Source organism: Xiphophorus couchianus, chromosome 10 (assembly GCF_001444195.1).
Source record: "Xiphophorus couchianus chromosome 10, X_couchianus-1.0, whole genome shotgun sequence".
Taxonomy (NCBI): Eukaryota; Metazoa; Chordata; class Actinopteri; order Cyprinodontiformes; family Poeciliidae; genus Xiphophorus; species Xiphophorus couchianus.
Window position 1 is genome coordinate 7,119,078 of NC_040237.1, and position 15,039 is coordinate 7,134,116.

The following is a 15,039-nucleotide window of genomic DNA, read 5'->3' on the forward strand; positions in this document are numbered from 1 at the left end:
TTTCATTCAATGGCTCTTAAGAGTGGCTGGTTTCCTCTACACAAAGCACTGTAAATGATAGCCAAACAATTTACTTGAGTAAAATTAAAATTCTGCACACCTTGCAGTGAAGAAATCTAACTTGGAAATGCAAAAACTCACAGATCTGCGCACATGTGCACAGATCTGCACATGTGGTAGATCTGTGTCTTTCATGTGCAGACCCATGAAAGAAGAGCTCCTTCTTTCACGTGTCCTGCTGTATTATTTAGTTGATCTATGGCAAACTGAAATCTATTTATCTTACATGCAGTAGTCTGGCCACTCTTTATTTCACACATTAAAAAATCAAGCGCCCATTTTTCATTTTGCTTTATTTTCTAGTCTGTATGCTCTCTACAGAATTTTATTTCTCAAAACAACAGCTGATGAGATCAAATATGCAACAGAGCTGAGATTATATGCAAAATCGAGGCATCTACCTCGACATTATGTTGCATTAGCCTGCATATTATAATCTGAAAAACAAATCACATGAGCTGTTCAGAGTAGAAACAAATACTCATACCAGAAGATTTGGATGGAAAGTCCACTTCAGATGAAAGAAAATTATTCTTGGCACCCAGTTACGTCCACCCATTGTCTGAAGCTTTTGGAAAACCTCACCTTAGCGCCGACGGAAAGGGTGCGAGGTGGTGATGTAACAGAACTTCCTGACAGAAAACAATACCCAGGCTCTGTGTCTGAACATTTCAACTCTGAGAGACATCTGAGGCACTTTTTGAAGATATTTGTTCAGATGAAAGGCAGCTCCAGCTGAGGATTCAGAGGGTGATCATTACATAAGGACAAAATAAAACAAACAGCGAGAACTGTGTCCACACGTATAGGTCGTAACTGGCCTCTGTCTTCAGGAGGGCACTTGTGATATTGTGCAATGTTACGCAGCGTAGCAGACTACAAGTCTATGAGTGTCTCTGGTGCTGAGGCTACTGAATGTGCAACATGATCATAGCAATTAGGGTCTCCCTCCATGTTTTACACAGTGACCTCCAGTGAGGTTCCATTAAAGGATTGACAGGTTCTCTCCCTGGTGGTGGCCGGGCCCGCCGCTAATCTCCGGCTTGTGAGCAGTGAGGGAGAAGCTGGGGAGTCCCCCTCCTTTGGAGAGAACGATCAGGGTGTCGGCTGACACCCCTCCAAACTCAAAGGCAAACGTCCCATAGAAGAACATGATGACCATGCAGTAGATCCACTCAAAGATGGCGGAGGTGTGCTGCAGGGAGAAACTCTCCTGGCAGAAAAAAACTCCACCTGGTGATGGGAGGTTAAGGAGAAACAACACACTACCCCAGATCTGATGGGCAGGACAAAGCAAATACAACGAGCGTTGTTGATTGGTTGAACTGAGTTATCAGCTTTAAAATGTCATGTTAATTGCTATCTGAGCCTGTGTTGAGCTTATTTCAGATCTTTTTTGCGTTCTGAGTGAAAACTGGCACCGTCACAGTCTGTTGATTAGCAGGTAATGTAATTTCATATCTGATTTTACCTGAAATGTTTGAAAATATAGACGGTAAACACTCAGTAGATTTCAGACAGGTTAGTAGGGCATTAAACTGAAGCAAACAAATCAAAGAAGCAAACAAATCTAGAACATGTGGTCTAAGAATGAAACCTTCCCTTCTAAATATAAGCATTTTAGTTTGGAGGAGTTTCCAGCTGACAGACTTTAGAAAATTTTCAAGTGCAATAACTTTAAGATCTTGTGTCACTGCCATGTAAAGCAGTCTGTTCTCCAGCAGAGGGTGATGTTAAGTTACCTTGTGAGAGGGCGGTGAGCAACCTCAGAAGTAAGATTTTGCAAGTAAACAAAACCCTAAAGGCCTTCAGCAAACTGCTCAAGAAAATCTAAACTTTAGAGAAAAATAATAACATTTCACACAGAGGATACTGAGCACCAGGGCGATCAGTGCAAACAGAGCCATCCCCACTCTTATGTGACCCATCCAATACTCCTCCTGGGTTTTGGCCAATCTGTAGGTTAGAGCCGCTTGGAAGCTCACAAACAGCATGCTGGATGGGAACGCCACTCCAGCACCTACATAATGAAGGACTTTGGCAAAATCCACCTGAAATAAACACACAAATAATTAGTAATCTGAACAGAGACAAAGGATAAAGTTTATTTTCTACAAACTTTTGTTTTTCCTGAACCTCAGCCTTTTAATCACTGATGTACTATCTTCACTTGATAAGCTACTTGATCATATGACCTAAAAGTTAAGACAACAATACCTACAAAGACACAAATCTTGCTTGTAACTTCTAAGAAACTAAATGTTTCCTGCTAACATCCCAACTGAATGTATTGTTTTAGAAAATGTTCCCAACATGTTTAGAAAAAACTGGTTGTTTCAGGTTATACACTCATCTGTTTTCACCTCTGACCCACAAATATGGATCAGCACTGTTTCTTGTCCAATCAAGATAGCGCTCTCACATGTCCGTATTGAATGATTACTGAGTGCTTTTCTAAACTTGCTGACCAGAGCCTCATTGCAAATGTTCAAGCAACAAATGTTAGACTATTACTTCGCTGTCAATTGTGAAGAAATAAATAATTGAAAGTGCAAACATTTATTTAATTTATATTAGATCGGGGGAATTTATTTGGATTTACACCATACATTTGTGTGGATAGATTAGTAGGGAATAAAGCTGGTATTCATCTACAGGTTATTCTAACTCCTCATTACTTCATCAATGAAGTAATGATTCAATCAGTGATCAATCCTATGGGACAAAAAGTAAACCAGAACAAGTTGGGAAAATCAAATCTGCACCAGATAACTCTCTAACACAGCAGCATCCAAAGGTTTTGTATGGGCAAAATCAAGTAAAAACTTGTCAAGTAAAAAGTATTCAAATATAGATTTTTTTTTTTTACTACAATAAAACCTATTAAACATCATGCAATATGATTATTGAAATAAAGGAGTCAGTGTTTTACAATTGAATGGGTAGATGACTGCAGATAAAAACACTCAGAGTTTTATATGGTTGCCTTGTAATATGAAAAGTCTCCAATAAGCTAATACATTATGGGTTTTTTCCCCCTACTTTCTTGGTATAGGATTGTTTTTATGTTTTTCTTGTTTGACATTTGACTCATTTTCATTGGGAATGTTTTCATTAGCAACGCTTAACTTTATGAAAAAAAAGACGAGTTTGCTTTTGAGTAAAAGTCATTCAATAAAGGTGGTCAAAATTACTATCAAGTATATGTATAAAAAAGTGTGACTATTATAAATACAGTGTTGTTCTTACTAACATTTACTATTGAAACAAGATTTTAATTGGTCAGTAAACAAAATCTCCTCCTGTACCAACCACCTCTGCTGGTCAGTGAGATATGTAACACCCTCACATTGTGGTTGGGAGCCAGGAGCTACAAATGGCCCCCGAGCCCCACTTTTTCACACTTTTTTGGTCAGAAAAATCCCGAGATACTCGACACTGTAACATCTGAGTTAAGAGAAGCATGTATGACTCCTCAATAAATCTACCAGCTGTCCTGCACTTCTTACAGAAATGATTCTTTTAAGATCCCACCACAGCAAGGGTGTTTTCAGACTGAACAAACAGAACTTGAAAGAACATTTATTTTGGAAGGTCTACAGAGAATGGACAATAGAGAACGCTAGATGGGCCCAGCAGTCAGCACACAGCAGAGTCTTCATGGGAACACGATGGGAGAGTGTTATCAATCCCAGTGGCATTTAATAACAGCTTTTGAGACGTTCAGTGTGTGATTGTTTTGCTGTTAAACTTCCTGCCAACATACCCACCCATATCTTCTGGACAGGTGAGCAAGATTTCCTGTTATTCTATCATTTGAGTATCAAAAATTGATCACTAGAATCAAAAATAAATCATAAATAATGTTTTACTTCATCACCAACATTTGCATGGAATAGTTGATTCCATTTCTTAATCAATGAGGTGTGAAATTACACATCATATAGATATGAATATAAATTCTAATTAGAGATCAAAGAGCATATTGCTATGTACAATAACTCTACATCCTATTGGTATTTTGTTCTGATTAGACTTGAAATTCTTGCCAAGATCAAACGTAAATATTAAACAAACCAACAGCACAAAAGCTGGAAGTGGTGTGAATAACTCACAATGAGATTACAGTCTGACTGGAAATTATGTAACTCCATAGATGTTTTAAAAAGTCTTAAAATAAATGTAACTTGTAAGAGTTGCATTTGTTTTTCTCACAGCCACTTGTCATGGTAGAAAGAACAAAAAAAACAACAACATGAAATTCCAGTAAGACGAATGTCTGTGGTGTTGTTACTGTATCTTTTAACTTTCCATGCATTGATTCTGACGATCTCATATCTCATCTTCAGATATAAAATAATGTATTTAATGTTTTTCAACAGCCCTGCGACAGACTGGCGACCTGTCCAGGGTGTACCCCGCCTCTCGCCCGGAACGTAGCTGGAGATGGGCACCAGCAACCCTCCCGACCCCATTAGGGACAAGGGTGAACAGAAAATGGATGGATGGATGGATGGATGTTTTCAACAGTCTATGTTGTTTGCAACATAGACTTTCAGTTATGTATATGAAAAATCTACACACGCCTGGTAAAATAGCAAGTTAATTAAGGTAAATGAGTGTTGTGAATCCTTTCGAAACCTTTTCCACATCTATCATCTATGCACTCCCTTAAAGTAAAACATTTTTGATTCAGTTTCAATATTCATGATGTTTGATGTTGCTGAAAAATAAAATACATCTTAAGCTTTCCAACAGAAACCTGATGGTTTTCGGTAAAAACTGACCAGTTTTTGTTCATACATTTTTCTACCTTGGCAAAAGTTTAGCTTTAATAACCCCAGAGCACCATGTTTCAGTTTGGGCGTTGTGCTCTTTTGGTGAGGTGCTGTGTTGTGTCGTTTGTTCAAACATACATTTTTGGAATTGTTGAGAAAAGAAACTCATGTTTGGTTTCATCAGAGCACAAGATGTTATTTCACAAGGTTTTGGGTGATTGTTGCCAGATCTTGCATGGTCTCTTTGGAAGAAAACACTTCATTCAACCCTTTCTTGTTTGTCCAAATATATGGAGAATATTTAGTTGTAACATGTAGAACACAACCAGTACTACCCAGAAAACCCTGAGGCACATTGGCAGTTCTTGTTTGAGTCACACTAAGTTAGCCTTGTTTTCTGTCAAACTGGTCTCCCTACTCTTAACAGTTGGCTTTTGACTCTCTATAATCTGCACACACATAAAACAGTGCCTCAACAATTAGTTTATACATGTGCACAGTTATGCCACCAGATTATTACAGCTTTTAAAATTTGATTTCCTTTTTCCATTTAAAAATGTTATTATGGCCTCATTTTTTCCTCACCCTGCCCTTTGATTTGAATATATCTTAATGTTTAACTAGTGTTTTAATTAAAATGTTAGACCTCAAAACTATACCAACATAATTGTGAGCAGACTACCTGGAGCCTGTAGAATTCAAAACGGGTCACCTAACCTCATCTTACTCTTAATTTACATTCAGTAAACGATAACAGGACCAGAGAAAACTGTTTGCAAAGGTGAATCCTAAACACATCTTTACCCCTCACTGTGCTTCTCTGCTAAGGATCCAGAGATAAACCTGAACTCATAGGTGTTCGATTACCTGGAAGTTTCCCACCATGGCGAGACCAGCAGCACAGATCCACCCAGTGGAAAGGCTGGCCATGTTCAGAACACAGTTCTGGTGCTTCTCAATCACGTGAGCGTAACGCAACAGAGTGACTAGCATCACTGAAAAGAAAGAGAGAAAATTACACATCATTATATGATCACACCTTCTTTATCCTAGGCACCTGGCCTCTTTTTCTTTTGTTTCTCTTTTTTTTTTTTGGAAATATGGTGGAAAAATTCAGCCTCTGTTAAACACAATACACTGTTGTCAGTTCCAGCCTTGTTCCTGTTTTTGTTCCTCCCCTCCCCCCACATGTTTTTATCTAACCTGCCTCTACAGCGTTTTCTTGTTGGCTTAAAAAAAAAAAAAGAAGTTTTGCTCAAAGCAACTCCAGCTTGCTGCATGATATGAGCTGCGACAGAATTAGCAGCAAGTTCGCAGTTTCCTCCTGCGGTGTGATGCTGCAGATTCCTGCAGTTTGTTTATCAAACAGTTCCATCAAAGCCTCACAGCATCGTCGTCGTTCACATCTGGCGCTCATCATGCTACAAACTGCTCAGAGAGCCTGTTTGGACGTTCCTGTTGGCAGTCCAACTGAATGCAGCGGTTAGCTTTTGTTTATCAAGGGAACACTGTGTATGAAATCCATGTTCAAATTTGTGGATATTCTGAGCATTTCAAAGGGTAGTTGGACAGTAAGGCACATACTTTCTGATTTGTAGGACATTGACAATTGCCTTTCATCAAATCTATACTAATATCTTTGAGTAAAAAAAACAAAAAAACCCCAAAAACTCACAAACGCAAACACAAACTCCGGATTGTGTTTGCTATCAAGGAGGCAGGAATATTTTAATTCCTGAAAAATTTACAGAAGCATCCTTTAGATTTTCTGTGAGAATGTGACAGACCAACACAAGAACGCACATAATTAACAGCTGGTAGGTAAATTGTAAGTGTTTATCAAAATTCTAACAAAAAATGCTGGTCACACTTTTCAAATCTTACTTTTTTGGAGAAAAAAAGATTAATAAAAAATTAAAATGATGCATTCCTTTCTTTCCACATTGCAGTCATATTGTACATTGTGTCTTTCTATCACATAAAATCCATTAAGAGTCAAGTTTGTGGTTTTAATGTCTTACGCTCTAACTTTCTTCAAAATCTGAAGAACTTTACTAAAATTGTTATGCTTTGTACCAGTTAGAAAAAACCCAAGTTACACCATTATTGACTTTGTTGGCTTCTGTAGGCAACACCTTAAATGTGTTATTTCCAGGTGTGAGAAGGTGCCGCACTTATCTCAAACAATTAATTTCGAGCACAACCACCAGCGGAAAGACCAGCCATAATTATATTCAAAAAGGAGATTTTTCTTGTTGTATTTTGATAATAAATGTATGAATCAACCTCAGAATAAGAAACAGAAAACCTTATGAAGACACCGGCTAACACTGACAAGAAAGTATCAATACCTACAATGAATGAGTTCTATTCCAGCATGAGGGGAAAGGCTACTCAAAGAGGAAGAACGCATTGCTGTAAAAGCCAAATTACAGTTGGCAATTGCACTTTTGGAGCAAAATCTTATGCTTTTGGAGGACCTTTTCTGTAATACAAAGAGACTAAATTAAAATGTTTTCCCATTATGACAATGTTTCATTAGAGGAAAAAAAAGAAAGCTTTCAGGCCTTTGAACACCAACAACAGTGAAGCATGAGGGTAGCAGCCTCACGTTGTGAGCATTTTTTTTCTTTTACTGCACGAAGGCACTGAGGCATTTCAGAAAACAGATGATGAGGAAAGAACATTATGTGCAAATTTGGAGACGTCAGCCACAAAGTTAAGCTTGTACACAAATTAGTCTTCCGAACAGACATTGACTCAGGGCGTACAGCTAAATAAGTTACAAAGTGGCTCAAGGAGAGGAAAGTCAATGTTTTGAGGTAGTCATCAACAAGCCCTGATCTCAGTCCCATAAACCTTTTGAGCAAAGCTCAAATGGTGTGTTTGAGGAAAAACTGACTCAGTTAGGCCAGCTCAATCTGGAGTAATTGCACAAACTATTTTGAAAGGCTTCTGGAAGAAAATCCAAAACATCCGGCCCAAGTCATTCAGTTATTTTGCGGCAACATTTCATTCATGTGCTCAAACGTTTTATATATGATATCAAAATAGCATAGTTGAAAATATACATACACAATAAGGTACCACCAATATCCACTGGTTAGGGACAACAAAAATCCGCTTGGCCGTGTGATTAAAAGTCACTTTATGTGATCAGATGGGAAAAACATGAAATCCTAATGTGTTGATTTCAGTCAAAGCTGTTCTCAGTCCTGTTAGGAAAACCCCTGTCACACGCTTCTGCCTCTTTGATGCCAGAACCCCACTAAGTGTGCTCTGTAAGGCCCAGGACAAACACCAGTTCCTCCAAACTCGTACAACAAGACATGAACATGTGTGGAGCATTTCCCAAAAGCTCCTGTACCCTCTCAGCCAACTCTTCCTCTTCCCTGTAGGCCTCCCTTAAAAATCCATAAAACCAACATACACAGCGCACAATGGGTCCTGAACTCAGAGAGGACCACCCAAAATAGATGGTTTAAAAAAGTTTTGGCACACAGTGGAACGGAAAAGCTGCCCCTTTTGTCCAGAGGGGGAATGTTTGTGGTTCATGTGGGGCATAAAAAAAAAAGTGTCCTTCAAGGAACTGAGTAAATTTTTCCCCCCTCAGATTATGGACTGAGATTTGGATCAAGCTCTGGATTCTGGGGAGAGAGGACCAAGCTGGAGCTGCTGCAGCTGGGAAAACAAGCTTGAACCTTTTTGATCTGTATGATCACTGTGCACACATGTAAAAGTGGGTGTCTCTCTAACATTAGTTGTTAAGACGCTTACCCAAGAACGCTCCTGTGCTGCATATGAGGCTGAAGAAACAGCTTTCAGGTGGCAGAGTTCCACATTTACTGCAACAGAAAAAGACAGAAGCATGAGCCTACAGCAAAGCACTGTAGGTTAATGTCCTAGTTCAGTTGGTCTCAAATTCAGTCATAATGAGCAGCATTCATATGTAGTCATGAATTGAATCCCTTAGCTGCGCTATAATACAATTTTGCACATTTGCTGTTTAATGGTAACTTAGCTGCACTTCAATAACTTTGTGAGATCTTTATCAGCTGTAATATGTGAACTATGAACAAACCACATCGTTACTTTAGGAGGAAAAAAAGCTGGAAATGTGTCCAACATAAACTCCTTGCTCATTCCTCTGCAGGGGGGAAATCGTTGTTTGCATTCTGCGGTGGCAATTCAAAGAGTGGTGAAGGATCTACTATTTGCAACACGAGCTCCATTTATCGTGGAGGTGAAAAGGTCCCTCTGATCTCAGTCGAGATCGTGATCGACAGTTAGGCAGAATTTACCCTCATTAGCGAAATTTCTTCATTTGAAAGGTAGGAACTCTAAATGATGACAGGTCAGGAAATGAGGGGGAACTTTGAAAATTACTGTTCTGAGTGACCAGGCTGGTTGTGTAACACAAGGTCAACAAAACAAACTTATCAGCATTTTAAATCTTGTATGTCAAGGCCAACATGACTAGGCAACACAATTACATTTTTTTAGTATGATACATCAACATTTTTTGTTGAAACATAATTTTTGCTGGGGGAGCTGCGCACTAGCATGTCAGCATGTTCTCCCTCAACACGTGTGACTCTCCTGGTACTCTTAGAAACTTGACTCCAAGCACTTTTTTTTTTCTTTTTAATATTTTTCCCAAACAAAAATAATACAATCTGATTGCCAAATAAACTTCTAACTCCAACTTAATACTGTTTTAATCTCCAGTCCTGCATAGAAAAACAAGTGGAGGACATATTCACAAAGGAAGAAGACAGTTCCCATTTATTTTCATTTTCGGGGAATTAAAAGCAGATTTAAAATGACAGGAAAGCACAACACTGCAGAAAAGCCAACAGCCATGTCAGATGATATGTACGATTATTCACCCTGAATACTTTCTTTTGTTTGAAAGATGCTGACAGAGCTTAAAGGGCTTTCTCAGTTTGTGTCCCTATGGTGCCTCCCCTGTGCATACTTAAAATGCATAGCAGAACAGGGATTAGAAAAACCATGAAATCTGCATGTGAATACACATCAAACAGAGCTGAACTCTTTACGCAAGAAGCCTGACACCGCTGACCTGATGAGGGGTATGTTGTCCAGGGTGCAGCACAGTTCAGGTCCTCTTTGTGATGGGAGCTGTTCCTCGCAGGACTCATTATACAACCTGCAAAGACACATGTCCATGTAGTCTACTCATTCAGTGTGCAGATACGATTCCCTGAAAAAAAATAACATATATTGAAAACTTTAAAAGGAAACAATTTGTTGTTGCAGTAGTCTAATTTCAATCTGAAGACTCACCTGGTGTTAGTGGTAAATTCTACTCACACACCAGTTTAGTTATTGAAGGACCGCACAGATGGGTGCTTGGGGCAATTCCTTTTTATATCCCACTTGGTGAGACCATGAGACAAATGTCAAAACACACATACTGCTACCTCAGCGACTCAGTTCAATCAGCTGGGCATCTGTAGATGGATAGCTTTATCAACTACCTTTGATTGTATTACAATTTGAATTAAATTTGAATTGGATCTCAATGAGAGTCTCATTATGTGCCTGATAGGACTGTGGTAAACGTAACAATAAGAATAATCTTCAAGCTGAGAACATTTAATCAATATAGATAAACTACCTTGTCAACAAAAAAGTGATTTGTTTTTTCAAGAAAATCACTGGCGACACATCTGTCACCATGGTATCACGACAATCATTACTTTGTACAGCGCCCTTTTGTAAATACGGCAAATAAAACAGCGTACTAATAAGAGTATTGGTTTTGAAGAAAAAACAAGGTTCATGTAAAATAATATGTTGAAAGATTAAACTATTCTTTATGATCAATGTGAAGATCTTCATTGGGATTGCAGAAATAGAACTACTCTATTGTTTTTTGGCTAGCTTTTTGCATGTTTCCAGTGGTGTTTCTTTTTTTTCCCTTCAATATTTTCCTTTGTTTTTGCTGGTACTTTGATTATTTGTCTTTGGAAATGAGCTCCAAGTTTTTGGGGTTTCCTTCACGCTAATCATTAACTCCTTCCACAGATTCTCTATCAGATTCAAGTCCATCACTCCAAAACCAAATTAAAAATTACCTGCTAAATATTACTTCCAGTCAGAATCACATGTTGATCACTAAAAGATTACTTTAAAGTTAAATTATTTTGGGTTTAACTCTGGATAATATGGAAAATCTGATCAACTTTAAATGTAAAGTGTATGTTAAAAAATGGTTTTTTTATGTATTTGTGTGACTAATTGTTGGCTGTACCAATAGTTGTGCCACTGGCGACTTTGTTAAAAACATTTTTAGGCTTTTTACGTATTCTAGGGGTGCCAATATGTGTTTGCATACATTCATAAGATATCTCTCCTAAGATGAAACACATCTAAAATGTATTTTAAAACAATTCCAAGTTGAAGAAAACTACTCCAATCTCCAGTTATATTTTCACCTTAAAGGTTCATTATAAAACATTTTTTGATGCAGAAATGTTTTATTTGTGAGCGAAATAAATGTTTGAACACACTGTTAATGGTTAAAAAACGGGCTTGAACACTTGTCGCGTCACAGCTCTCATTTTGCTCAATTGACAGGAGAAAATTAACCAAACATATATAATTTGGTTAATTATATATATTTGTAAACCTCTACCTTCAACATTAGACTTTCAAAAGCATTTTTTCTTAATTTCTCCTTCCTTGAGATTATAACTGACCCCGGAGAGAGGACGCGCTGGTGTGTGTCGAGTAGAGACTGCTCAGGAAATAAACATGTCTTGGGTGAAATGTCTACATTTCACAACTCATTTTCTCTGTTTTGAAAGCCAAGACCCAGGCTGCATGCCATCCTACATACGTTTCTTTTTACATGAACAGATGAGGTTTTAAAGCAAAGCAGCTTCACCGTAGCATCTGAAACATGGTCATTTAAAAAGGGTTTGCTTATCTGTATGCAGATAAAATGAGAGCAATGTCAAATAAAATCTAATGAGGGGAACCAAACCAAAGAGATAAATTAGCCTATACATTTCTTCTAGTAAGAGGTGACAGCCAGCTGGATTTGACAATGTTCAGTGGATGCTTTCCACCTTTAATGTTTCACATATGCAGCATAATAACAATAACAATTATCCATCCATCCATCCATCCATTTTCTTACATTATTATTATTATTATTTGTGTACATGTTTATGTCTTTTACCAGTTGTGCACAGGGCAGACATGCTGGTTGTAGAGGGCCATTGCATATCTGTAAAAGAACAAAGAAGATAATATTAATAAAAGAAAAGTGAAACAGGAGAGCAAAAAGATTAATCTTTTCATTGCTTTGTTGTGTGTGTAATTCTGCTTAATTCTCTATCTTTGCATAAAATGTGACTAACGGCAGATTCAGGTCTACAAACTTTAAGTAAGACGAGGCGCCTTCTCTCACTGGCTTTCATCAGACATTGGTGGCTATCTTTTACCCAGCACTGTGACTGGAGAGAAGAAAGTAGTTCTGGCAACAGTTTCTAAAATTGCGGTGAAGTTTAAAAGTGCACACTCAAAAAACCTAAATACTAACAAAACCATCCTCTGATGAAATTCTGTTTACTTTGCTGCCAGAGTATTGTCTTTGCAATATGTCATTTAGCAACATTACATTTTTGTCCCAGCTTTGCTTTGTTACAAACTTCTGCATTGCTTAGCTAAAGTTCTAATTAGAAATTTAGATTGTGACAAATTTGCTGCATTTAAAAAAAACAAAACAACTTTTCTAATCAAAAGAAACATGCCTCTGAAAAAGTCTGAATGTACTCACACGACCCATATTCCTGTAATGGTGAAGACTGGTAGGCTGACTGGAAGGATCATCCACACAGACATGTTGACCACCGGCAGATACTCACTCCTGTAGGACCAATCAGGGCCCACCGCCGTGACTTTCAGGAGAAACACATTTCATCCCAAATTTCATCTTTCTTAATCACACAACCAGAATGCACTTATGATAGTAAAGTGCAACAATATGCTTTAAGTATGACCTCAGATCACAAAATCATCTTAAATCATATTAAAAACCAAAGAAAATCTAATGCCGATCCTAACATGTCTATCACATATATTATTCCTGTCTTGATTCCTTCCTTGTTGAAAGATTTAATGGAAATGATTCATATAGATGGCAAATATTGACTCTGATGTACTTAAGATCAACAGTGGGGTACCACAAGGCGCTGTGCTAGGTCCTTTGCACTTTATAAAATACATAAATGATATTTGATCATGCAGATCAAAGCATAACATTGCGTTGGTGCAATTCTGGAACAGTTGAAAGCAAACTGACATTTTCAAAGAAATTGTTTTACATGAATAAATCCACAGTAAATCACAGTTGGGATGTAGTTTGGACAGATGCCATCTGAAATATCATAATCCAAAAAAATAATACATCCAAGTAGTACATTTACACACCAACCAGATTAATATGGTACAAAAGACAGCTGCAATCATGATAAACCTTATATTTCTGTACCTTTTTCTTTTTTTGTTTACTCAAAACGTAAATTCTGACATTTGCAATAAAAAGATTTTTTTTTTAGAAAAATGTCGTCATAATAAACACATCTTTGAATGCACTACCGAACATTACTTCAGCTTATACGCCTTTGTTCTTCAAATTTTTTATAAGAACTGAATAAATAATATTTTATCATATCATAAACTTTCTATACTTTAAATATACCAAAAATGTTCCTCTACTTTCTGTAAACTCTTGGGAGTTTTTCTCAGTCAAACAAACAGAGACATCTGGGAATTTTTAAACTGTCTGTGCTACTTTACAGATTAAATGGATGAGGGATAAATCATTTAGGAATGCAACTATCAAGCAAGAGAAGATAAGACAGAAAAAGATCAGTGCAGCGTGCCAGCAGTGAGCTGTGACACACTCCTTACTGACTGATCATGAGATTTTGAATACAATGTGATAGTTACAAGTCTTTAGTGGCGATAATAATGTTTAATGACTCTTAGCTCTAATGAAGTTGTATATCTTTGCACAAAAACAAGGCATATCACGTGAGTTCATACGCATTATGAACAGTGGACTGAAAGCCTCTTACCTTTTTAACTGAAACTGTCACCACCATTGATAAGTTCTAAAGTAACTTTAGTCTATTGCAACAAGTTGTCATTTCTCCTTGGTCAAGTCACAGACTGTCTGCCGTAGTGTAATAATTTGAATTATCCTGGATTTTTCAAATATTTTAAGGACTCACTGCATACTAAGGGAAGGAATGGGACGTTTCCAGTAAACTAGTGAAAAAGCGGTCAAGACTAATGAAAAATATTATGAGAATTAGTGATTGAGATTACAAGAAAGTCTGACTCATTCATATCCAAATATTGGGACTTACACTATCCCCCCCCAAGTAACCATATAATCTAACCAGTCCAATCTGAATGCCTTGATGTCTTTCATTAGCAAAGCTCAGAGTTATGCTTTCCAGGTTTTCCTACATACACAGCTTCAGTACACAACTCTTACCTTGTTTTCTTTATTCAAGGGTTCAGTCTCTGTGTCTCATTTCAGTTCTTCCTCACTGCCAGAAAACCTTGGTCCTGCCGGTTTCATTGTCCAGAAGAAAAACTGCCGCAGGTTTGATGCCTTATCAAGATCAGGAACGAGGCAGCTGCTGGTCTCTCTCGTCGTCTTTCATCACTTCTTTCTGGCTCTCTCCCGAATGCGTTGTGATCCAAGGAGGAGAGCAGCAGAACCGTGGTACCTCTAACTCCTCCCAACTCTACTCTCTCCCCAGAGTAAATGGAATGTTATCGCTGGACATATTGACTCTCATTTTCATTTTATTTGTGTAAGGAAAGTGGTCGATTTTATCCTCTTTTTCACTTTGAAGTCGAGTAAGTAGAGTCCAGGATCCAGTAGCTCTAAAGGTTCAGCACACTTTGTCCTCTTTGAGAATTTCAAAATGGGAATCTGCACCGTGTGTCTGTTTTGTTTTTGTTCTCATTAAGCCAGGTCAAAATGGTCCTCATTAGACCAAAGTGCTTTCCAGAGGAGCACAAATGCAGGTTTCTTGGCCTTTTCTCAGTTTTAGACTTTGTTTTTGGCCTAACAGTACATTTATACTGACAGCGGGCTCTCTAACTGAGCTTTAACCCAGTTTCAGGGTAAAAAGGTAAAAGTTAAAAT

At 37.8% G+C, this 15,039-nt stretch overlaps 1 protein-coding gene across 4 annotated transcripts; it reads right to left on the reverse strand.

Moving 5' to 3' along the window:
* Positions 1 to 334: 334 nt before the first annotated feature.
* Positions 335 to 14,579, reverse strand: LOC114151947 (transmembrane protein 150A-like). Of its 4 annotated transcripts, none has more exons than XM_028029503.1 (8): positions 14,377 to 14,579; positions 12,649 to 12,738; positions 12,049 to 12,096; positions 9,922 to 10,008; positions 8,616 to 8,683; positions 5,706 to 5,833; positions 1,934 to 2,111; positions 335 to 1,293 (listed from the first exon to the last, which is right to left on the reverse strand). In XM_028029503.1, the coding sequence occupies exons 2-8, from the start codon at positions 12,711 to 12,713 to the stop codon at positions 1,046 to 1,048; spliced, it is 822 nt and encodes a 273-aa protein (XP_027885304.1). In that variant the 5' UTR covers positions 12,714 to 12,738; positions 14,377 to 14,579; the 3' UTR covers positions 335 to 1,045. The 4 variants fall into 4 exon arrangements, with proteins under 4 accessions (XP_027885304.1, XP_027885303.1, XP_027885305.1 ...); XM_028029502.1 differs by having other exon boundaries at positions 12,649 to 12,769; positions 14,377 to 14,578; XM_028029504.1 differs by lacking the exon at positions 14,377 to 14,579 and having other exon boundaries at positions 12,032 to 12,096; positions 12,649 to 12,769.
* Between the last annotated feature and the right edge of the window lie 460 nt (positions 14,580 to 15,039).

What these genes read in the sequence shown, in the direction of transcription:
- LOC114151947 (XM_028029503.1), bottom strand. Translation starts at nt 12,713, where the DNA reads ATGTCTGTGTGGATGATCCTTCCAGTCAGCCTACCAGTCTTCACCATT. An exon ending in GACAACATACCCCTCATCAG is followed by an intron (nt 8,684 to 9,921) that starts GTCAGCGGTGTC and finishes TTTCTGTTGCAG; the next exon opens with TAAATGTGGAACTCTGCCAC. An exon ending in ACTGATCGCCCTGGTGCTCA is followed by an intron (nt 1,294 to 1,933) that starts GTATCCTCTGTG and finishes TCCCATCACCAG; the next exon opens with GTGGAGTTTTTTTCTGCCAG.